General features: G+C 47.2%; 1 protein-coding gene across 10 annotated transcripts in view; it reads left to right on the top strand.

Annotated features, from left to right (window-relative positions):
• Positions 1–26,137, top strand: part of MICAL3 (microtubule associated monooxygenase, calponin and LIM domain containing 3) — a 2,050,293-nt gene that overhangs the window by 807,532 nt on the left and 1,216,624 nt on the right. For all 10 annotated transcript variants that reach the window (XM_086952901.1, XM_086952911.1, XM_086952910.1 and 7 more), the window contains one exon: positions 5,369–5,481. In XM_086952901.1, coding sequence (XP_086809027.1) covers positions 5,369–5,481 — 113 coding nt within the window. The remainder of the gene's footprint in view (positions 1–5,368; positions 5,482–26,137) is intronic.

Here is a 26,137-nt window from a genome sequence, read left to right as displayed (position 1 = left end):
AGGCTGCTCTGAAATTCCATCTACAGTCTGTGGCAATTCTTAGATTGGCCAATAGAATGAAATATATGAATTTAACCCCAGTCTTAGAGTTACATAAAGTCAGGGCAAAAAGTGCAGCCCTCTATGGAGCGGAACTGTGAGGCCATTCAAAGATAAAGGAATTATCTGTGGCGGAGAATCGTTTTCAAGGCAGTTACTTAATCTCCCTCAGAGTACCCCAACACTTCCCTTTCTGAGGGACTTGGGACTGTATCCTATCTCCTTTACGCTACAAATGAGACCTCTGCTGTTCTGGTATAAACTGTGGACAATTCCTACCTGGAGCCTTATAGACTACCTTTCAGGGACCTTTAAACTCCTCAGGCCATCTGAGGATATTGTGGTTGCTGTACTTAAAAATAATGTTTAAAGCTCTTGCCTTGGAATCCCTGTTGGGCAAGCTGGTAGATGCCTTTAAGATACCAAACAAATTGATAAAAGACTGGTGCAGGGAACTACCTATTGGGTGAAACAATTAAAAACTGTGCTTCAGGTAGCCTAACGAATCACTTTTGAGACCACAAGATTATCCCAAACTATGAAACATTCCTAGATGTGATACAAGGCTCACTTCCTAGGCAACTGTGTTTGAAATTTAGATATGGTACTCTCCCCGTAGCAGAGTTTACTGGGAGATGGGGAAAAAATACTGGATTTAGCAAATTCTGTCCAGTGTGCAATTTGAGCTTTGACACTATGAATCACCTTGTATTTTTCTGTCCCTCTTATAATACCCCCGTAATAAGTTGATTATTCCCGTATGTCGTCTTATGGGTGTAAAGTCACTTGGGGTAGCCTTAAGGGTATTGAAATCGGACACAAGGGAAGTAGTTATGGTTGGTATGGCCACATTTTTACATGCAGCTTGGATCATATGCGGTTAGGAAGCTCAGTTTTGCAACAGAAGAATCTGTTGTAACCCTTGTACAGAGCGATGGGGTGTGTAAAGAAGGTCAATTTCTTTTTTTAAAGCAATCCAGAATATCCGGCGCCTGGCTAGCACATTCAGCTTAAAAAGTGTGCTGTATGTCATGGGCATCAAAGCAAGAGAGGTGTATAGTACGAGGTTGATCAACGCTTTAGGGGGAAATTGTAGCAACACACATTCTGTTGATAGAGGATATACATTAGTAGGTTTCTTGTTTTATTCCCCCCCCCCCTTATCTAATTCTTTATTCAGCTGTTTTTTGTGTGCTTTTATATTTTTAATTGTTAGAAATGTTATATATGATTATTGTATTTAGGCAATAGTGTTTTTACTGTTATGTGTTGTATGGATTTCTTTAATTTGAAATAAACAACTGAACACAATTATTATAACATTTATTATTATGATGTTTTGCAAATATGGGGGCCTCACATAAAGGAGCTGAAAATGAGGAAAAATAGTTGTAATCTTTGACAGTTTAATTGCACTTGTTGATAAAGTAAGTGTTTTCACACTCACTCAGCCCTCACCGTTATAGTGGGTAAAGCAGAGGTGTAAAACCTACCTTGACCTTCTCCATGAAAAATGTCTAAAGCCCATCCCCCCCTGTGAACAGATTATATTATATTTCTTTATGAATTCCAGCCAAACAGGGTTGGTTACTTTGGAACCTATCCCAGCTGTATTTGAAGAGCAGAAATAGACACTATCACCATGACTGTTCTTAGCCATAGGCTGTTGGGGTACGTTTTTAATTCCATAGTACATTCCTCAGCATGTGGTGCATTAGAGCTTTTGCTAGTGGTATCTCTGACCAGTGTTTCAGAGAGTTTGCATCTAGTAGCTCTATTGGTGAGAAAAGATTTCTAGTTTCAATATTATAAACAAGTGACTTGTTGTGACCCACACTGCCTACCGGCGTGCACAGATGCCTCTGGCAGTCAAGGGGTATACTATAAAGATAGCCAAAGGGTAAAGCTCTAATTTGATCTTTGATCATCTGGATTTATATTAGTTTTTTAAGCATTCTCCCTGCGACTAGAGAGTTTATAAAATTATTACAGTCACCTGCAGATACGTTTTGCCCATTCCCCCACCCAAGACATGCTTTTTACCATTAATATTTCACAACACGGCAGCTCGCTCCCTCCCTTGTGTTACGACAGACAGTGGATAACTTTGTAGTTCAGTTAAGAAAACCTTTCCCTTTGCGTTTGGCGTAAAATGGGAACATTTTCAACCACTATCAAATATGAGGTGTTTGCAGGGAGCAATTGGACATTGAGTTTTGTGGCTATCATAGTCCTAGTTTTATAAATGTTCCTGCATCTTATCGTCAACCAATGCAGTGATTTAAGCACCGAAGTACTATCATTTCATCTGAAAGTGTTAGAAGCCAGACCTTCTGCCATTTTTGCACAATTTGGAGGTGGTGTAGAATTTTTCCTAGTGCAGCCAGAAAGATGGTGTTTATTTAGTCCAATCTAGCCTGCACAAGAAAAACAGTTGTACTGAAGATAGCCCCGGTATTCGACAAGGCATAAGATTGCTCTATGGTCAGTTTAGAGAATTAGATCGGGGAAGACAAAAATCAGTTGTTTATCATCTGCATAAGGATAAAAATGTTATGCCAAACTGACAAAGGAAGGCAGTCTACAGATACATTAACTAATTGAATAGAAAAGGGTAAAAGGTGAAACTCTACTTGCCGCCACCTAGAAACTTCTTTTGGAGATAGTAGTTCAGAGTCTGAGCCAAGTCCGGCCCAAACTTTTTCTGGACACCGATACATGCAGTGGTTACACCAGAGGCAGATACCGGTTCAGCCTCTGTGGCAAAGACAGATGCGCCTCCAACAGAGGTACCTCTACATCCAAATGACGACTTGGCATTGATCTCCTTTGATTACATTAGATCTGTTTGGGCAGTGGGATAAGAGATTTCCTCCTCCACTGGAGATCACCTCCGATCAGTGGATGCTTGCAGTGGTGAGGCAGGGTTACCTCCTAAAGTTCCACAGTGCGCCCCTTCCCGTATTCCACCACCTCCTCATTCGAGCCCCCTTCAGTTTCTGTCTGTAATCCAGGTACTCCTTGGAAGGACACCTTAGACTGATGCCTCCACATCAATGAGGTACAGGAGAGTACTTCCTCAACTTTAAGTCCAAAAAAGGATTGTTCCCCTCTACCAATTTTAGCCCTCAGGCCACTCAACCACTTCATCCTGAGGGAGAACTTGCACATGACCACCCTGCAAGGCGTCATCCCGCTGCTTGACAACTAGACTTCATGACAGCACTGGACCGAAGAGACCACCACCTCCATATCACCTTTGAAGTCCCTACAGTTCTAAGGTTCTTTGCAAAGCACCTAATTGTAATTTACACAGAAATGCCATTTGAGTCTTTACATACTTGCGTGCGAGCAGCAGTGTTTAGCTCTGCATTAAAAAAGCAGTGTCCCTGCACCACAGCTTAAGATTCATCATATATTTAAAAAAGTTTCACTTTCAACTCAAACAAATCCAATCCTTTCTAGGCTCCATCACAAAACTGCCACACTGATGCATAACGCAACAAGCACAGGGTAATGGCACTCCAGCTACTGCTGCCTCTTTTTCAGACAGGACATCCTGTTCCTGTAAGGACTCTAATGCAACTGTTGGGGATGATAGATTCCTGGATTGCAATAGTGACACTTGCCAGACTGTACATGTATCTGCTTCAGGAGTGCCTTGCAAGGCAATAGTTACAAGCGGAGGGTCACTCAAAGGATCTAGTATTATTATACGCCCAGACTCTGTAGTGGTGGACTGTCGCTAGTCTGGCCTCCCTTTGCCCTCTTTCGCTGGTGACTATTACCACTGTTGTCTCACTCGTGGGGTGGAAGTGCAGTTCCACCACGTGCTGGTCCAAGGCACTTGAACCTTGAGTACTAGGACCGCCACATAAACTTCCTGGAAACTCCTGGCAATCCGTCTAGCCCTCAAACTTTCATTAGTCTCATTTGGGGAAAAACAGTCCTCATAACAACAGACAACCTGACAGCCACATAGTACATTCAGAAGCGGATAGACGCACTTCCTCAGGAGATTTGGAGTTGGGCAGTCATGCAGCATGACCTCTCTCTTACCAGAGGTGAGGGTGAACAACAATTTTGCAGAGATGCTCTGCTGGAGACATCAAGAAGTCCACAAGTAGGAAGTCTACCTACATGTTCTCCACAGGTACTTGGATCAGTCGGGCATCCAGACCATCGACCTCTTCGCCATCCCTTCAAATGCAAACTGCCCCTGAATGCTGTAATGTAATGGTGCAATGACAGCACAGAGTTACTGGTTCCTAATGCAGGCTAACAGATATACAAACCCCACATACTGTAAGATAAATGTAAATGGAGAATCCGATAGAAGTGAAGTGATTGATAGTTATAAATTCATCTTAATAATCACCATACTGTCTGGGTTGGCAATGTGTTCAGGTAAAGCATGCCTGGACAGATATAGAGATTTGTATTGCATGCTATGGAATGCTGTTATGTCGTGCTGTGAATATGTATCGATGAGAACAATACTGTGCATGGCAGGCGAACTGTTTCCCGAGATGGTTATTTTTTCTTTTTTTTTCTCTGTATTGACAGTTTAGCTTAATATAAACTTTTCATTAATAAAATGCGAAGTGCCCAAATTTCCAGTAATCCACACCCAGTGTTCTTGGGCAATGCGTTGGTGATGAATTGATCAAAGATATTTGCTTACATTTTTCCTTCTACTCGAGCTGAAAATGTTACCCTGTAAGCAGTGGTTCATAGGATGTAGTGCTGTAGATTTATATGTGCCTCCCTACTTTCCCAGAAGTGGACAGATGTGTCTTTGGCACGTCACTCCACTTATACTACCTACCCATTGAGCCAAAAATAATGTGAGGTGGAGCCTATGTCCTTGTACATTGTGGACTATGGGAGTAGCAAACGTCCAGGCTTGATGTTTTGGCAGGAGTATGCAAGCATGTTAATCTACAGCTCTACACACTAAGAAAAGATGATTGCAGGGTATCATTTTTCTTTTATCTATTCAAATTAATTTCTGTTTACTGCACATAGTTCAAAGTATTATTACATTTATGAATATCAAAGAACATACTCATGATGTAGAATAACTAGGTGGTTTCATTTCCAACTGTAGACTGATCAATTCTTGAGTTGCTAAAAGGAGTGATTCTAGTAGGATCAGTCGCCTTAGAGGAAAATTGGCCTTTTGAAACTGGAAAACACGCTTTGTATGTTTTTAGTTAGGCTGCTAAATAGAATAAGAATGGATTTGCTTGCCTAACACTTAATTGGAACTAAATTAGTTGTTGTTACCTGTAAAACTGTTCTGCTAAAATCTTCATTTTATGCACAGATAACCTGGACCTGAATGTCGAAGAAAAGGCTGCACTAATTGCAAGTGCAAAATCTCCTATATCTTTCTTCAGCAAACTTGGGCAGACCATCTCCCGCAAACGTACTCCCAAGGTAAATGTTGTAGCCATGAGGCAAAAAGAGTGAATATTGTTGCTCTGTTATTAAGAAGCAAAAATGTCTACGTGCCAGTTATGGGTTGGTTGCCTAGATTCATATAGGTGCGAGTTGTTATTGGAATCTATAATTGCTGATAATTGAAAAAGGTGTCTGGTTCACCTTAACGATTGAATTATTTTTTCAGTTGATAAATTAAGCTGACTTGTATGTCTGATCTCATGCTGGTGGCAAGGTCAGTTTAGGAGCATTGCTGTTTCATTTTTAAAAACGTTTGCGACCTTTGAGAAGGCTGCCCAATTTAATTCCCTTCCCAAGTCATGTAATGTTGGGCCTCCTTGAATTTTTATGTTCCTGTTTATTACTCTACTCTCAAGGCACTCCAGTTCAAATGTATCAGAAAGGGGATGTAGTTGTACCAGAATTTGAAGTTGCAACACCCGGGAGCAAATATGTGTCCATTCTCTCTACTGCATTTTTCGTTAAATTTTGGATTTTCCTCCAATGTAGGGTTTTTCTACTGTACTTTATTTTCTTCTGCTAGAAATATGTCCACATCTTCGGTTACTTGATGCAGGAACTTTCCTATACTCCTTAATGGGCAATGGAATAGATTTTATTCGTTGGGCCACTGCAAAATATGAATGCTGACTGTGGCAATGGTTTCTTTTTTCTGCTTTACTTTGGTACTTGCATCTGGACATCACCCAAGTTACATCAGCTCATCCATATGCAACACGTTTCACCAACTACACCTGCTAAGACCGCAAGACTTCAAGACCGCAGTGCAGTCCCGAATAGTATCCAGACTAGAATATGGGAGTGAAACCTCAACAGAATTCATAAATAAAGGACGACACCAATGCTGTGGCAACACTGATTACGGGAACGAGATGCTTTGACTATAGCACACCATGTCTCAATTCACTTTTACTGGCTCCCAGGCAAACCCAGGATCCAGCTGAAGATTGCCTGCCACACAAAGTCCTGCACTTTGAAACACCCATGTACCTAGTGCTAAAGCTCACATTCTCAGGAGGCAGCAAATCCCTATGGAGTATGATTTCCCTTCTAATTGAACCTCCAAGATACAGAAAAAATAGAACCTATGAATCCACTTTCTCAGGATCTGCCCCAAGAATCTGGAACTGTCTCCCAGTGGAGATTCAAACAAACCCATAAACCTCTGTTTTCAAAAGAAGTTAACAGAATCTTATTTAACAGATTCCTACCATACCTGATTTGGTTCAGGGCTGACTCTTGGGATACCGAGTCACAACTGTCTATAGTTGTTCACTGTTGCACCACCAAGAGGACAACCAAGTATGTAGTGCATGTTATTTCGCACATTGTTCCGTATTGTGTGTCTGTAATTTTAAACCATATGCTATGTAATGGGACACGACATTTCTTATTTCGTATTACAGGGCTCTGGTTCTTTTAGGTCATGTTTGCGCTTTATAAAACTCTCTTAATACAACAAAATAACAAGCTCATTCCACCATATCTAAGGTGGCCACTGCAGCCTTTTAAAGAAACATTCTATTCAAGGCATGGCTGGCTGTAGATACACATGCTCTGCATACTTACGCCATCTAGTGTTGAGTTCGGATGTGTGTAAGTTGTTTTTCTTTGAAGTAGTCTTTCGAGTCACGAAACAAAGTGACTCTTCTTGGTGATTATACACATGTGCAGCTACTCCATTGTTAGATTGTTTCCTTTCCCCATCTAGTTTGGACGTGTGGCGCTCCGGTTCGAGATAGTCTCCGGTTCCTTTCGGTTAATTTCCACCCTTGTCTGTATTGTTCCTGTTGTGTTTTCCATACTGATGTCCAAAAAAATCAGATAATTTTCGCCTATTGATTCGACATGCTTCCATCACAGCCTTCAGGCTTTACCCGTTCGGGCCTACTCTTTATTCAAGCCAGTGTCGACTGAGAATGCGCTGCTAATGGAACAAACTCCATTCTGACGCTGCCCCAGCTGCCACGCAAAGTACCCGAGAAGCGACCTCCATCATGTGTGCAACCTGTGTCTGGCTCCTGACCGTCCTTTGCCGCCAATCTCATCTTTGGACTCCATACACACAATATTCCTTCAGACGGTAAGTACCCCGCCCCTGTTCCAACTCCCAAAAATATTTGGCTTCAACTGATTCTTCGGCTAGCAGACCACCATTGCCATCAGGCCATGGTAGGCACTGATCTTGTGCTATGGACGCCACTCCCTTGGAACCGAAAGCCAAGGTGAAACACATGAGTCCCGCACCGAGATGATAGGACTTGCCACTGCGACGACCATCTGTCTCTTCGGCTCTGTGCAAACCGCTGCCACTGCCTTTGCCTCGGACCTCTTCGGATCTGCTAAAGAACCTGCTTCAGCACCGAAAACTTTGGCTTCCACGTTAAAGTTTCCTCCAGAACCCATCCTCCAGATCATGCAGGAGTCGCGTGATCCAAAGTAGAAAACGCTTAATATACAGCCTCGAACTGGCCGTATTTTATAGCATGTGGATACTTTAATCTTCCCCTTGAATGTATGACCATTCTTAAAGAAGCATGTAGATCTACAGATAGAGCAGGTTACACAGTGAAGTGGAAACTATTTGTTTTCTACTGTCTCAGTAAACAAATTAATCCATTTGATGCAACTGTGCAAAACATTGTTTGCTACCTTCTGCATTTACAAACCTCAGGCCTCGCTTACACTTCCATACATCTACATTTAGCCACAGTTACTGCCTACCTACAAAAGCAGGCAAGATTTATCCTTGTTTAAAGTACCAGTTATTAAGGCATTCATGGAGGGCCTTAAAAGATTATTTCCACCTAGAGTTTCAGCTGCACCAGCATGGAATCTCAATTTAGTACTTACCAGGCTTGTGGGCTCACCATTTGAACCATTGCACAACTGCTCCCTACAACATTTGTCTTGGAAAGTTACTTTTTTAGTAGCTATTGCCTCACTTAGACGGGTCAGTGAACTCCGGGCATTAAACTTGGAAGAACCTATTTTCCAGATTCACAGAGATAGGTTGGTCCTTAGAACCAACATACCATTCCTACCAAAAGTGGTTTCAATTTTCACCTCAGTCAGTTGGTTTACCAGTTTTCATTCCACAACCTGACTCAGTTGAGGAAAGAGCTCTGCATGCACTAAATGTGAGAAAAGCTTTAATGTATTATATTGACAGAACTAAAGAGTTCCATAAAACTAAAAAAGGTTGTTGCTTTTTTGCCCCATCACACTGGAAAGCCCATATCTAAAACCGGCATTTCAGATGAATAGTTAAATGCATTCAAACATGTTATGCCACAGCTAAAAGGATTTGCTGACACCCCCTCTACTGGTACGTTAGCGGCTTCCATGGCTCTCCTGGGCGATATCCCAATAGCTGACATTTCTAAGGCAGCTTCATAGTCTAGACTACAGACTTTCACTAGGCATTATTGTGTGTGTTTTAGCACGCCAACAAGCCAATGTAGGACAAGAAGTGCTACGTACTCTTTCAAACAACTGCAGCACCCACAGGATAGCCACCACTTTTGGAGAGGGTTTGCTTCACAGTCTATGCAGAGCATGCGTATCTACAGCCAAACATGCCTCAAATGGAATGTTACCCTGTAGTCATCTGTTCGTGGCATGTAGATTCACATTTCTCAAGATTTACATTCCTATATACTATGTCGTCAACTGAGAATCTTCTAGTGTCCGTTTGAACAGCACTGTTTACAAATGGTAATTTAACATTGCTTCACCATGCACAAGGTGCAATAAAATAAGACCTATGTATGTGTCCATAATTCTAGCTATTGAGATCTTGATCTTTCTACTCGCCCTCCCAGAGGCTGTAATAACTTGATTTATTTTGCCAAATGTCGGAGGTAAGAAGGAAATCCTTAAAGCTCTACTCGAATCAAAAATTGTGAATTTCCTGTCTTTCCCACATCTGCAGACAGTAAGCTTTTTTTGGCTGTGCGTTGCTAGGTTGCTGAAGATAATTCTCAAATACAGTGTGAGAACGATAATAATGACAAAGTTGCTTCAGATAATGTAAGACAAGGTGATGGAAATGCGATGAATGTCCTCCATATGCGACTGGGATGATGACGAACATCAAAATTATGAAAGTCCAAATTGTGCTCCAGATGGCATGCTTTCATACACCGGATGAAGTCTTTTTAGCACTAGTGCCTAATAACTCTCCTCTGGACGATATAGAGCATCACCATTATTTTTTTTAAAGGCCTGAGAGGTTTAAATTGCTTATATTTTGTGTGGAAAAAATCTGTTTTCTCTGCAACTTGAAGAGAAATCCATGCGGTTTACTAGATGAATGCCATTTCTGGATTGTGGGAAGGATTCACCTGCATGAAGTTTCCAGAAACCACCTCGGTGAACACAGCAAGGCTAAAAAAAAAAAAAAAAAAAAAAAAATCACTAGGAAAATCTAGATTTTGCCAAAACAGGTCTTATTTAATCAAGCAAAGATGGAAGCAGTAGTTACCACGGCACCACAGAGGTGGTTTAGAAATCCCTCTACATGTTGTACAGTTCCTCCAGAAAGGCAAGGCATGTTGTGGGATACTAAGGCAAAAAGCGTGAAGTCCCTAGCCTTTTTTTCTGTCAGGATTGCTGATTATTCTGTCATAATAACCAGATATGGCGTACAACATTCCACAGTTTGTGCAAAGGTTACCTGAAGAGGATATCTACCAGGCCTTATCTGTACTTAACAATGTCGAAATGTTATCTTCTTCAGACATGGGTTTTGCAGCTGTAAACTTTGAACGAATTGGAAATGCTAGTTGTGAGAATATATTAGTGGCTTTAAGTACTTTCTCCAAGGCGGAAGTTCAAAATGATGGATACCATTCAGTGGCAACAATTCATTGGTAAGCATATATTTGAGTCACTTCAAACTATAAAAGCTGAGCCAGATATTCCAAGATCAGTGTGTTCTTTACAAAGCTGACGGTTACTTGTTCAAGCATCAGTATCAGCAAATAAGTTACTATTAACAAGAAGGTAATTTACCTCTATTCAAGTAGTCAACACAAAATTATGGATCCTATTGCTATGAGCAGCCTCAAAGATAACGAGGCCAAGGGAGATCTGCCAGGAAATGAGGAGGTAACCAGCAAGCTAGACCACAATGTCAAACAAAGGAAATGCGATTTTAGTCTGTTTCCAGCTCCCTGAATTTTGTTGCCCTTTGGAGTCAAGGGGGTTTGTTGAATCCAACATTTGATAAGCAAATGGTAAGAGTTCCCATTTCACAGGTGTGTGTTGGATACTGTGGAAAATGTCATGCCCTCGGATTAGTGGAAAACTCCCACAAATTAAGAGTCATGAGCACCTGCATTCAAATTACTTCAGAAAGTGGCAGTAGAAGAAGTTCTGTGGAATCAGCCTCTGTTTTGAAGCGTGCCAGGACACTTCTGATGTCAGGCGGGAAAGAGTTAAATATTCTTGGAGTAGTCCCGGTGAATGCCCGATTGTAGTTTTTTTTTTCTTAAAACATGCAGGCCGGAGTAGAAAGGTATTTGCCAATCGTGAGTTTCTGCTTCCTCCGGATATCGCAAGCTTCTGTGCTAGATACGCCGGGGAGTTGGAGTGTAAGACCTTGTGCGTGATGCATGCCAGCTTGAGGTGAATCCTAGCCTGGAGGGGAAGCCAGTTCAACGCTTTCAGGTGAGGGGTGATGTGATCGAGTTTTCTACAGCCAGTAAGTAGTCTGGCGGCTGCGTTAAGGCAGGCTTTTAAGGGTGCTAGCTTGGGTAAACCGGAGAGGGTGGAGCAACCATATTCCAGCCGAGAGATAACTAATTATTGGACTGCAAGTTTTAGGTCGGGAGCAGCTAGAAAGGGTTTCAGTTTCAATAGATAGCTCAGGTGGAATCTGGCAGATTTGGCCATTGAGTTGATGTGGTTTTGCATGTTTAGGTTGTAATCCAAGGTGATTCCCAGTGATTTGGCAGAGTCCACAATGGTCGGGGGCAGTTTAAGGCTGTGATAGCTTTGATTCAAGTCTGTATCTCAGAGTTGCTCTTGGGCGGGGAGATTAAAAGGAACTCAGTTTTATTGGCATTGAGTTTGAATTGGTTTGAGGCGAGCCATCAGACGGTCAGCTTCAGGGCCTCATTCAGGGTGAGGATCTCCGCAAGAGATGAGATTTTTATGTAGATCTGAGTTTCATCAGCGTACATATGGAAGGAGATATTTGCAGTGCGAAGGACTTCGGCAAGGGGTTCTAAATAGAGATTAAAAAGGGTGGGGGACATAGTTGATCCTTGAAGGACTCCCACCGTGACCACGGAGGGGGTGGAAAGTTCGCCATTGATTAGGAAGCTCTGAGATCGGTTTTGGAGGTAGGAACTCAACCAATCGAGTACTGTGCCATCTAAACCCATCCTAAGTTAGAGGCATTCGAGTAGCATCGTGTGGCTGACAGTATCGAAGGCCGAGGATAGATCAAGGAGGATTAGGAGGCAAGTTTTGTCTTGGTCAAAGGCTTGAAGAGCATCATCGACAATGTGGAGCATGGTGGTTTCAGTGCTATGTCCCGGTCGGAAGCCGGATTGGCAGTCATCGAGTAGATGGAAGTTGCTGATGTGGCGACTTAGCTGTATATGAACACACTTTTCCAGCACTTTCGCCAAGAGGGGAATGTTGGAGATTGGTCTGAAGTTATCTGGGGAGGCTGGGTCCAGCGATGGCTTTTTCAGAATGGGGAGGACTTGGCCTGCTTTCAGTGAGGTCGGGATTGATCCCTGCCGGAGAGAGGCGTTGATTATCGCAGTTCAGCAAGGAATAATGGATTTGGCAACAGTCGCAAGACAGTTCGAGGGGAGCGGGTCGTTGAAATGGTTGTTCGGGTTTAAGGAGGATAGGATATTTGCGACAGTCTTCATCGTAGGGTGAGAATTCGGACCAGTGCGCTACATTCTTGGGTGAGGTCAGTGTCTGTAGCAGTGATGGAGGAGGCGGATGGTCGATGTTTGGTGGGGTGAGTGAGGCAGCTTTGAGTTCGGTACCTAAGGTTTTGATTTTGTTTGCGAAAAACGAGGAGAAATCTTCAGAGGAGATGAGAGATTGGGGTTTTCTTTCGCTGTTTCGGACAGTTTGTTCGATTGGATTTTGATAATCTCAAGGAGTTTGCGAGGCCTGTTCTGAGCATTTCCTAGTTCCGCTCTGAAAAACTCTTTTTTTGAATTGAGGATGTTTTTGTTGTAAGCATTTCTGGCCTGGCGAAGAAGTTTCAGGTGATCTGCGATGGGTGCTGTCTCCAGATCCTTTCGGGCCGATGGGTGCCTTCTCCAGATTCTTTCGGCTTGTCAGAATTATGTCTTCAATTGCTGTGTAACTTCAAAGAGCAGGGTTGTTACAGGAATGCCAAGCAAAAAGTTCAAAGACCAATGGTAATCCTATCCGAGCTGGATTTAGCCATCTATTTAAAAAAAATAAGTTTTCACTCCTACTGCCGACAGTCTTTCTGAGAACTAAGGAAATCTGTACACATCAGTCAGAGTAAAAATGTTTTTACTCCAAGGGCTAGTGGGATGCATATCCTTTTGCATTTACCTGTTACAACAGAATCGTTGAGAATGTGACCAGTTCAGGAAGAATTAAACCGTGGATTCAAGCTGTGGAAACTGGGATGACAAGTTAATTATCACTCTATCAATTAAATCTGCTCTACAATGGTCAATCAATCAATCAATCAGGACACTTGTAGAGCGAATTACATACCTGTGAGGGTCTCAAGGCGCTGGGTGGTGCTGCTACTGATCAAAGAGCCAGGTAATGAGTAATCTTCTGAATGCCAGTAGGTCTTGGGTCTGCCGTAGGTTGGTGGGGAGGGTGTTCCAGGTCTTGGCATCGAGGTGGGAGAAGGATCTGCCTCCGGCTGTCGTTCTTCGGATGCGGGGGACAGCAGCGAGGGCAAGGTAGGCAGAGCGGAGCTTGCGGGTGGGGTGTAGAAGCTGAGTCGTGTGGTGGACAGCAAACAAAATACTTTCGTCTAACTGACAATGTGGTTCCAACTGCCACAGGTATTTCACATCACAGATGTATCGTTTGCAGGATGAGAGACTATCTTAAAGGATTTTTTTTCTAAGTGGCTTGGGGTCTCAAGAATACGTATGAATCTTTTAGAACTAAGGGTAGTGAGATTATCACTGTTGCCCTAATTACACAAGAGGAGTATTATGGTGTGCGCTAAAAATACTACCACAATATTTTATATTGGAAAAATGAAATTATGATATTCGTTGAACTATCAACATAAACATTGGATCTGAAAGAAACACGTTAGTGTTAGATTCCTTACCTTAGAATATCCCCAGGCGTCAGTCTGGATCCGGAAACTTTTGCGTAGCAGTACCCCTGCGCGTCGGTAGGCGTCGTCTGCAGGCGTCGTCTGCAGGCGTCCCCTGCGGCTCCGCGTCCGTCGTCGGCGTCGTGCGCCGTGATGACGTCGCTGGAGTACATAGACGCCGCCTCCGCGCGCTGACGTCAGTTCTTCTTTTTTCCGCGCCAGTGGACGCAGATCTGAAGAGCAGTACTCCGGTCTTTGACCAAGTTTTTCGATTGTTTTTTCTCTATTGTGCCTGATAGGATGCCTGGGTTTAAGAATTGCGATGACTGTGAGCGCACGATGTCGGTCACAGACCATCACCGCCTCTGTCTCCGGTGTCTGGGCCCCGACCACGACGTGGACTCCTGTGTCGACTGCCGGGCCCTTACCAACAAGGCTAGGCGGGAGCGGTCCCGCAAGCTACTGGAGCTCCGGGTGTCGGCCCCACGTCGGGACCGGGAGCGGTCCCGGTCCGGCCGGAGGTCGAGGGAGCGTTCGAGGGAGCGGTCGCGGAGCCGCGCCGAGCGTTCCGGAAGTCGACACCACTCGTCAGGCTCGTCAGGTAGGAAGCACAAGAAGTCGGGGCGTCGTCATCGTACCCCCGACTCCCCCCGACGCTCGCGCGATGCGGCCGGGGGCTCGGGTGACTTCAACCCCGCGGCTCCGCGAGAGTCGCCGGCGCGGCCTGCCTCATACCCTCCGGTCCCTGGGCATGGCGCGACGCCTGAGGAGATCGAGGCGTTCCTCATGGCCATGAGGGCGCTCGCTTCTCCGACGGGGCCTACGGTGCCTTCGGGCCCAGTGCTGCCGTCTGGGGGCCCTGGCGGTTCGGGTGTCCCTGCCTCGGCGCCGTCGGGTGCTCCGGCCCCGGCGCCGCCGACGGCTCCGACCCCGGCGCCGCAGGGGCCTTCGGGATCGGCGCCGGCTGGTCTTCCGGCCTCCCCGGCGCCGTTACCATCGGGGTTGCCCCCGACGCCGCCCCCGCGCGGCGCCGGTTCTCCACTGCCGGTTCCGGCCGGCGGTGGGGTTCCGGCGCCGGCTCCGGGCGGCGCCGTCCCCTTGCCTTCTCCGACGCCGGACGCGGCGCCGGACGGGCGTCGCTCGACGCCGGTCCCGGCGCCGATGGGGCCCATGAACCCCGAGGAGCCGGTCTTCATCATTGACTCCGAATACGGAGAGGATGAGGAGTACGGTGAAGGTTGGGAGGGGTCCGAGGACCCTCTGGCTCGCGAGTGCCAGTATGACCCGGACTGGACAGGTGACTTGGGGGATGCCAGTGGTTTGGACGACTCTCCTAACCCTGGTTTGATCTCTCCTCCTTCCGTGGCATCGGTGGAGGGAGCTGCCTATTCTGTGGTGCTGATGAGGGCTGCCAAGGCCTTAAACCTTGAGCTCCCCGTCGCGGCCGTGAGGCCTAACATCCTCACCGAGGTCTTCAAACCGCAGTCATGCCCACTGGAGCCACTGCTGCCGTTTAATGAAGCCTTGTCAGACGTTCTGTTGGGCACGTGGTCCAGGCCCGCTTCAGGTGCGCCTGTTGATCGGAACGTGGCCAGGCGCCACCGTCCTTGTCCGGACGACCCCAAGTACCTGTCTACCCACCCCACTCCTGAGAGTCTGGTGATCCAGGCCTCGACCTCCCAGTCCGCATTCCCGTCGGCCCCGCCCGACCGGGAATCCAAGAGGTATGACCAGTTTGGCAAAAAGGTCTTCTCGTCCATTAGTTTGGGCCTGCGGTCTTGCAACACCGCCTGCCTCTTGGGCCGCTACACCCACTCTGTGTGGGATACGGTCGCGGAGCTGCTGCCAGAATGCCCCATGGAGGTGCGGGCAAAACTCGGTCAGGCTGTGGCTGAGGGCCGAGATGCAGCGAAATATTCAATTCGGTGTGGTCTTGATACGACCGACTCGCTGGGCAGAGCTATGTCTACGACGGTGGCGATTCGTCGTCACGCCTGGCTGAGATCCGCCAATTTTTCGGCTGATGTCCAGAATACCCTGATGGACATGCCGTTTGATGGCTGTCACCTGTTCGGTGACAAGGCGGACCACGCGCTGGAACGCTTCAAGGACTCCAGGGTCACGGCCAAGTCCTTGGGTCTCTCGACCCAGCGTCAGCAACCAGGTTCGTTTCGCCCCTTTCGTGGCCAAGGAAGGGGCGCCCCCACACGTGCTGCCAGCCACGCGCCGCAACAATCCTTCCAAAGCGGTGGCGGCCGTGGAAACCGCCGTGGTGGCGGTCGGGGACAACGGCGGGGTCAGACCACACCCTCCCCCGCAGCATCTACCCCAAAATCCTCCTAGTCCGTGCTTTCGGCCCCATGTGACGCCAGTGGGTGGCAGGGTTCGCCATCACCACGCTCACTGGCGCACAATCACTTCGGACAGGTGGGTGCTGCAAATTGTCCGAAGGGGCTACTCCCTCCCCTTCGAGACCTCTCCTCCAGCCATGCCACCGCAGTACCACCGTGTGTCGGGGGACCACTTGACACTTCTGCAGGAGGAAGTTACGGCCCTCTTGGCCAAGGGGGCCATCGAGCGCGTTCCTGGGCCAGAAGTAGGGCGTGGTTGTTATTCCCACTACTTTCTGGTGCCCAAGAAGGACAAGGGGGGCCTACGTCCTATCTTGGATCTAAGGAACGTCAACGGCTTCCTCCGGAAGGAGAAGTTCAAGATGTTGACGTTAGCTCAGGTCTTGGCTGCTCTAGACCCGCAAGACTGGATGGTAGCGTTGGACTTGCAGGACGCCTATTTTCACATCCCCGTCCTGCCGGCCCACCGGCGTTACCTGCGGTTCACGGTAGGCCAGGAGCACTTTCAGTTTATCGTGCTCCCCTTCGGCCTTACCAGCGCCCCACGGGTGTTCACAAAGGTGATGGCGGTGGTCGCAGCCCATCTGCGCAGGTTAGGGGTTTCAGTCTTCCCCTACCTAGACGACTGGTTGTTGAAGGCGGGCTCGCCCCAGACAGTCGTCCACCACCTTCAGATGACGGCAGACCTCTTGCACGACCTGGGGTTCTCCATCAACGTGCCGAAATCACACCTGTGTCCCTCTCAAAAGCTCCTTTTCATCGGAGCGGTTCTGGACTCGGCGCAGTTTCGGGTTTATCCTCCGGAACGGCGGGTTCGGGATATTCAGGCTTTGATTCCCATCTTTCAGCCGCTATCCCGAGTCTCGGTCAGGTTGACGCTGCGGCTGCTGGGACTGATGGCTTCCTGCATCCTTCTGGTGCATCACGCCAGGTGGCGGATGCGGGCTCTGCAGTGGGACCTGAAGTTTCAGTGGGCCCAGCATCAGGGCAACTTGTCCGACCACGTCTTGATCTCGGAGGGCACTGCGAGACAACTGCAGTGGTGGCTTACGGACCGCGATTGGGTCAGGGGCAAGTTCCTCTCCCTTCCCCAACCGGAGCACGTTGTCGTGACGGACGCGTCCCTCCTGGGCTGGGGTGGCCACTTGGGAGAGGCAGAGATCAGAGGCATCTGGTCTCCGGCGGAGTCCCGGCTCCATATCAATCTGTTGGAGCTGCGGGCGATTCGTCTGGCACTGAAGGCATTCCTCCCCTTTGTCAACGGGAGTGTAGTGCAGGTGTTCACCGACAACACCACCGCCATGTGGTACTGCAACAAACAGGGCGGAGTGGGGTCGTGGACCCTTTGCCAGGAGGCTCTGCGCCTCTGGCAATGGCTGGAACGTCAGGGCGTGACTCTGACGGTTCAACACCTGGCAGGTTCTCTGAACGCCAGGGCGGACGAACTCAGCCGTCGGTGCTCGATGGATCACGAATGGCGTCTGAACTCGGACGTGGCGCAAGGCATCTTTCGGCAATGGGGAGAGCCTTGGTTAGATCTATTCGCCACAGAAGAGAACGCTCAATGTCATCAGTTCTGCACGTTGGAGTTTCCAAGACGGCACTCGCACGGCGACGCCTTTCGGCGCGAGTGGAGTTGCGGTCTGTTATACGCCTTTCCGCCAATACCACTTCTGCCCAGAGTGCTGAAGAAGATCAGGCGCGACCGGGCCCAAGTTATCCTTGTGGCTCCGGACTGGGCTCGAAGGTACTGGTATCCCGAGCTACTCAGCATGTCAGTCGGTCCCCCGATCCGCCTGCCTCTTCAGGAGGACCTTCTGTCGCAGCAGCAGGGGACGGTCCTCCACCCGAACCTGTCCAGTCTCCACCTCCATGCTTGGAGATTGAGCGGCGGCAGTTGAGGCCATTTGACTTGCCTCCTGAAGTCTGTGATGTTATTCTGGCAGCCAGGCGTCCCTCCACTAAGTCGGTATACGCCTGTCGGTGGAACAGATTTGTGGCATGGTGCACAGCAAAGGCTGTGGATCCTCTCTCTGCCCCTCTTTCGGAGGTTCTTCTGTTTCTTCTTTCTCTTGCCCAGCAGGGCTCTGCTCTGGGCACTATCAAGGGCTACCTTTCTGCCCTTTCAGCCTTTTTGAGGCTTCCTGATCAGCCTTCTTTGTTCAAATCCCCGATTGTGACTCGGTTCTTCAAAGGCATCACTCACATGTTTCCACCTGTTCCGTTTGTGATGCCTCAGTGGGATTTGAACCTGGTTCTGACCTTTCTGATGTGTGCTCCCTTTGAGCCCCTTCATTCTTGTCCTCTCCGTCTCCTGACTTTAAAGACGGCTTTCCTGGTTGCCATCACCTCTGCCAGGAGAGTGAGTGAGCTCCAGGCTCTTTCTGTCCGACCTCCTTTCCTGTCCATTCATCCTGACAAGGTGGTTCTGAGGACTAGACCTTCTTTCCTGCCCAAGGTTGTTTCGGCCTTTCACATCGGGCAGTCCATCACCCTCCCTTCCTTCTTCCCGCCTCCGCATCCTTCAAAGGATGAAGAGCGGCTCCACCGTCTGGACCCAAAACGTGCGCTTTCATTCTACATGGATCGCACACGCCAGTTCCGGGTGGATGACCAACTGTTTGTTGGCTACGTGGGTGCGAAGAAGGGACGGGCGGTTTGTAAACGAACCATCTCTCGATGGGTCGTCCTCTGCATCAAAGCGTGCTACTCTTTGGCTCGGAAAGAGCCTCCTGTTGGGCTGAGGGCCCATTCCACTCGGGCCACGGTGGCTACTACTGCCCTGGGCCGGGGAGTCCCCTTGCAGGACATTTGCCAAGCGGCTACGTGGGCCTCGCTGCACACCTTTGCGAGGCACTACTGCCTGGACAGTCAAGTCCGGAGGGATGGCTTCTTTGGCCGTTCTGTCCTCCAGGACTTTCTGGTGTAGTTTTGTATTGGTTCGCAGACCCACCACCGGGGTTGGTATTGCTGGGGTATGTATTCTAAGGTAAGGAATCTAACACTAACGTGTTTCTTTCAGATGAACAAGTTACTTACCTTCGGTAACGATATATCTGTAAGAAACATTAGTTAGTGTTAGATTCCTTACCGAACCCACCCATCCTCCCCGTTCTGCGAACTGATACCTAGGGTTAAGGTCATCCCTTTCAGGGCCCTAGTTTGTACATGGCACCAGTGTTGGTTCTCTCATGGCTCTGCGTCTCCTGGCGCGGAAAAGCTGTGTGCAAAGAACTGACGTCAGCGCGCGGAGGCGGCGTCTATGTACTCCAGCGACGTCATCACCGCGCACGACGCCGACGACGGACGCGGAGCCGCAGGGGACGCCTGCAGACGACGCCTACCGACGCGCAGGGGTACTGCTACGCAAAAGTTTCCGGATCCAGACTGACGCCTGGGGATATTCTAAGGTAAGGAATCTAACACTAACTAATGTTTCTTACAGATATATCGTTACCGAAGGTAAGTAACTTGTTCTTCTGGGTTATCAAACACAGAGGGAACATCTCTTTGGAATATCTTCCAAGAGCAAGTATATGCATCAAGATGACAAATGTTTGAAAGCCACAAGTACAGCTATGTCTGTTATTTCAAAGATGGGGTTTTAAACTACTGGAACTGTTTTCCCTGAATCTCAACAACAAATATTTATTCAGTAGCAGGTGGCCATGTTCAGGATCGAAAGAAGCTGTTTCAATCCATTATGAAGTTCATGTATGCATTTCCTCCAGTACTTATGATCCAGCAAGTTCTCCCCAATTTACAAATGGAGCATTCCAAGTCAATGTTAATAGCTCTAACCTGGCTCAGGCAACACGACGTGAATGTCTGTAACGAGACCGATCCAGTTGGAAGAGGATTCTAATCTTCTTTCATGAGGCAAGGGTCAAATACTCCCCCATGACCCAAGTCTTCCTCCTCACAGCCTGCCTTGTCAGGGCTTAGTTTGGTTCGGTTACAATCCAAGATGACTGCAGACAGATATTGAAAGCATCCAGGGCACAGCCCACTACCTAAACATGCTTGGGAATTCACAGGTTCTGGCAACCTTGATGAAAAGTCCATTTGAGCCAATTCATAAAACAATATAATACCCTTCATGTAAAACATGCGTGGGTGACCATCACACTTTCACACTTAAAGAACTGTATAAGTTTCCTTAACGGTAAAGTTAATTTTAGAGAACATGCAAAATGACTACCTCTCAATTTCATTTAACCCTTTTACTGCTCAGACTTTTCCACTGCAGTGCTGAGATCCTTTTGGGATATTTGAGGTACTTCATACTTACACCGCTATAAGTTTTTGCCACAAAGTATCCAGTCCATATTTACTTCCTTTTTCTCCCATCATCATGTGTTTCTAAGGGTGCCCATTGTTTGTAGATTCCCACGGAGGAGACAGAGAAAATAACCAAAATGTAACTAAATTCAGTTTTTTTTTTGTCGAAGAAATGGGAGGGAAAGTGCTATTCAAGAAAAAAAAAATGGTTTCAACAAAAGGTTTGCTGTGCTAAAATCACCATCTTATCAAGTTTCACGAACAAGCAGACCTGAATTAAAAAGAAAATAAATAACATTTTCTAAGTAGCCCATTTTCCCTAATATTTGTGCTTTCAACCTACTTCCAGTTTGTGGTGGAAATAGGTTTGTAACTTGTGGGTGACCCCAGAAAGCTGCAGGGGATCGTTTAGGTAGATCCCTCAAGGTTTGTTCCCAAAAATAAAAAAACATTGAAAATGAGTAAAAAATAAATAAATAAAAGACATTTGTGATCACGTTAAGTTCTTGTCATGATGGTCTATATATAGAAACAATATACCATTACTTCCCCTGTACCCTTCTGGTAGAGGTAGATGTAGTTTTTAGAGGTTATCCAAGAACCCAAGGTACTCCACCCCTCCTCCCTCCCCCAGTTCACTGGTTTGTTTTCCCTCCTTGGCATTTTTTAAACTAAAACCACCTGCCAAAGAATACATATCCGAATCCTGTTAGGGATAACTTACATGGGCAAAGGTGAGGGCGAAACACCAATCCACACCCCTGGGATACATGCCCATCAAGACATTGCACGACATAGCAAAATATGCTGGGTCAAACTGTAAGATGACTCCCGGGCTGATGTAAGCTACCTTATCCAAGTTGTATTGATATATGATGAGACCACTAAATGCATTGAAAAAACAAATTGTTAACCAAATGCTCGTAAATGTATGTTATGACATGCCGATGATGCAATAACAACTTGTACCAGGAAATGCGAAAATCTCAATAAACAAATTGAAACAAAAATAAAAATCCAAGAACCCAAGGTTCCCCAACAACAGTGCTGACTCTTGCAATGGTTTTTCATTTTTTACCGATTATAGAGCAATTTGTATGATAACATATAAATAGTGAAAGTGGTATATGAATTCTATCTATTTCTGAAATATACACTAGATACTGAGTTTTGGAGCAATGGTTATTTATACATCCATGAATTTGTGGTACCCATTCTAGCATGTGATTCAGAGGGCATTTTTCAAACGTTATTCATTGCATGCTAGATTACATTCTTGAAATCGAAAATGTAGAGAAATCCATTTAGTAATAAAAAATGTTCTACTATTGTGTTCCCACACTTATCCCTTTAAAGTGTGCTTGTGTGGCTGGGCCTATCCACTGCGACACAATAAACCCCAAAACTCAACCTGGAAACATCATATTCTACTCCGCAGAATCCATGTTTCCTTTTCTTTTTCAATATAGCATGGGTAGCTACGGATTTTGGTCCTTAGCTCAGCTGCTACCCAGGAAAACCTCCTATATATGACAGGAGCAGCTGTTCTTCCATTAGTACCTGGTCATTCAGCAAATACTTAAAACAATATTTCAACTGGAATTCATTCATATGAACTTTGTAGATGGTCAAAGAAATATATTTAAGCATACAATTAATGTAGTTTAATCACAATTACTTTCTAGCTTTATGGGTGCTTCTAATTAACCAGAACAGTATACTACTCGTGTAGTGTAGTTATTTGTAGACCACATGGAACGCTTGACCCAGTCTTCTCCTCCAGCAAGCACATCTCCTTCAGCCACTCCACCGGACTACACTGGACTGATCACAGCTGCGTCCACTTCAGCTTCAGAAGAACCACGACCCACCACCACCCGCAACAGGCTCCCCGAAGGAGCTGGAGCAAGATCACCGCCGACCAGCTCACCACGTCCCTCAGCCAGAACCCTACCACCAGCACAACGGACCCCAAAGAAGCAGCCCGCATCTTCACACAGTGGCTCACCTACTGCGCAGATGACCTCGCACCACTGAAGAACCCTCCCAGCAGGCCCGGCAGCAAGAAAGCCTCTTGGTTCATCGACTAACTCAAAAACTCCAAGAAGAACTGCTGCACCCTCGAGAAAGCCTGGCACCACGACCAGACCACAGAAAACATGACTTCCCTCAAGAACGCCACCCGCAAACACCACCAGCTGATCCGCACCACCAAAAGAACAACACTCAAAGAACGACTGGACAACAACACCCACAACGGCAAGGAACTCTTCAGCATCGTTAAAGAGTTCTCCAACCCCAGCGCCGGAAAGAACGACATCACTTCCTCGCAAGACCTCTGTGACTCACTCGCCTCCTTCTTCCACCGCAAGATCACCGACCGACACAACAGCTTCTGTGCAGCTACCATGCACCCAACTACCGAACCAGCGCCCCCCCATCACCACCACCACCACCCCTCCCCCCCCTCAGCGCCTGGACCCCGGTCAGCACCAAAGACACCACCTGCGCGATGAACACCATCCACTCCGGATCCCCAACCGACCCCTGCCCCCCCCCACCACGTCTTCAACAAGGCAGACTCCATCATCGCACCCCAACTCCGGGACATCATCAACATCTCCTTCAACACCTCCACCTTCCCCGAGAGCTGGAAGCATGCTGAGCTCAGCGCCCTCCAGAAGAAACACAGCGGACCCCACCGACCTCAAGAACTTCCGCCCCATCTCGCTCCTCCCTTTTCCTGCCAAAGTCATTGAAGACCGTCAACAGACAGCTCGCCGTGTTCCTCGAGACGAACGGATCCCTCGACCCCTCGCAGTCCGGTTTCCGAGCCAACCACAGCACCGAGACCGCCCTGATCGCAGCCACCGATAACATCAGATCCCTGCTCGACAACGGGGAAACAGCGGCCCTCATCCTCCTGGACCTCTCTGCAGCGTTCGACACAGTCTGCCACCACACCCTAGCACAGCGCCTTAGCAACATCGGAATCCAAGAGAAGGCACTGGAGTGGAACCCAGAGAGTCCGCCTCCCCCTTTCAGATCTGAGGCCACCAAAGTCGTCTGCGGCGTACCACAAGGATCTTCACTCAGCCCAACCCTCTTCAACGTCTACATAAGCCCTCTCGCAGCCATCTCACGCCAACACAACCTCAACATCATCTCCTACGCCGATGACACCCAACTGATCCTCTCCCTCACCAACGACCCCGCCACCGCCAGAGCCAGCCTACACGAAGGGATGAAAGACGTCGCCGAGTGGATGAAGAACAGCCGCCTGAAACTAAACTCACAAGATGGAAGTCCTCATCCTGGGATCATCGCCCTCCGCCTGGGACGACTCCTGGTGGCCCCCTGCCCTGGGCACCACTTCTAAGCCAACGGACCACGCACGTAACCTGGGCTTTATCCTGGACTCCTCCCTCTCGATGACCAGACAAGTCAACGCCGTTTCATCATCATGCTTCAACACCCTGCGCATTCTCCGCAAGATCTTCCGATGGATCCCCACCGAAACCAGGAAGACGGTCACCCAGGCACTCGTCACCAGCCGACTGGACTACGGGAACACCCTCTACGCGGGAACCACAGCCAAACTACAGAAAAGACTCCCGCGCATACAGAACGCCTCCGCACGACTCATCCTGGACATCCCCCGACACAACCACATCTCCGTTCACCTGAGAGACCTGCACTGGCTCCCCGTCAGCAAGAGGATCACGTTCAGACTCCTCACCAACGCACACAAGGCTCTCCACGACCTGGGCCCCAAGTACCTCAACAACCGCCTGACTTTCTACACACCCACCCGCCAGCTACGATCGACCAGCCTCGCCCTCGCCGCCGTACCACGCATTCGCAGAACCACCGCCGGAGGAAGATCCTTCTCCTACCTGGCGGCCAAGACATGGAACTCCCTCCCCATCCACCTACGGATGACCCAGGACCATCTCTCCTTCAGGAAGCAACTCAAGACCTGGCTTTTTGAGCAGTGACGCCCCCCCCCCCCCATCCCCAGCGCCTTGAGACCCCTCCAGGTGAGCAGTGCGCTATACAAATTATGTGATTGATTCATGGAATTGTACAATTTTCACATACAAGGTGCAATGACAGACAAAATAACAAATTTGGGCTGTATCATAAGTTGGATAACGCATAGAAGTGAACAGGTAATAATCGTATGTACAGGCAGCCACTTTCATTATGTTTATAAAATGCACTCATGCAAATCAATAAAAATGTCAATTTCTTTTGAGCCAGGTTTGAATTCAGTGGAGATAATGGTAAAACTGCATCTCATCTTTTGATTAATGAACTAATACTTGATGAACTTGGATTAAAGTTACAACCAATTGTGGTTATTCAAACTGTGCAACCATAATTACTGATATAATTGAGCAGCTAGATCATTAATATTTGCAAAGGTGAGCAGATTCAAGGCATCCCTCCCTGCTTTGGCTCCTTTAACTTCCCCTATTTTCTGTAATCCGTGTTGCCTGTTGGCTGAAAGTAGAGAGCAAATAAACGAGAGATGGCAACCCTGTTCCGTGCTTCGCTGTATCTCGACTTGCAAGACCATTTATCCACCCCCTGATTATGGCTCCTCTTACCTCTCCCAGACCATTTCAGAAACCTACACCTGATCTGTTCCCTTTCTAGGCATATTGGAGGATCCACTATATATATGCCTTAGCAAGTGACTCTTCAGTGTTGCAGACAATAATGCTTCCCTCCATCTCCAAATCGCACATCCTACAAAATCTGCTTTACCGGTTGATGAAATGGGGCATGATCCCATCCAGTTTCCTAGCTGGAAACTTCATATTCAATGTTATATCATTCTACATGGAAACATGTCGAAAGTACCCTTATTTGTGAAGGTATTTTCCTGTATTTGCCTTTGTCTCATGATCTAAGAAAAAGAAAGTCTGCATGAGTGGCAAAATGTATGTCCACTCCGACCGTTTAAATATTTTCGCTGGAGCAAACTGCTGGTTTGGAAAATGTAATCTATCACTATACAGTTACAGTTTCCTATCAAAAGCATTTCTGAAGGGTCCACAATGATTGCAGGACGCTCACCCTCATTGGATAGGATTGTAATCATACTTGACACTTGGATGCTCAGCTTCAGCCTCTCTACACTACCATTTCTCTTTTGTGGAGCCCCCTCCACAGTTGTACAAGAAGCAGGGGACACCTGAATCTCCACAAGTCATTTTTGCCCACACAAACTCACCCACTATTCCCGCAGCTAAGACCACACCCTTCCTACTCCACCCACTATAAATAGTCCTCTTTACATATACACTTTTACCTCTCTTCTAACCAGAATGGTCCCAACTTGGAACCAACAAGACACTAGGCTTAACACTGACTTATAAATATCATGTGCCTTTAAATACCCCATGTCCCCCCTCTCATCAGTTATTTATAAAGCATAATTCTTAAGATCTGTCTCTAGCTCTCTGGAGGCAGAATGCAACCTCCCAATTATCCCTTAGCCCCCGATGGCTGCAAACTTGGTTACATAAAGTAATGTTTCTTAGTGTAAGATCTTTACTCCACTGGTCTGGTGCCTCTTCTGGACTGCTGATTTTCTGAAGTCGGTTTTCTCTTTTGTTTGTTTAAAGATGCTTTATTGAAGTCAACGCAATAGCTTCAAGATCTAAAAAATTGTATTTGGACAAAATTAAAT

Source organism: Lissotriton vulgaris, chromosome 1_2 (genome assembly GCF_964263255.1).
Source record: "Lissotriton vulgaris chromosome 1_2, aLisVul1.2, whole genome shotgun sequence".
In the NCBI taxonomy this organism is placed as follows: Eukaryota; Metazoa; Chordata; class Amphibia; order Caudata; family Salamandridae; genus Lissotriton; species Lissotriton vulgaris.
This window is presented reverse-complemented; position numbering and strand designations above follow the sequence as displayed.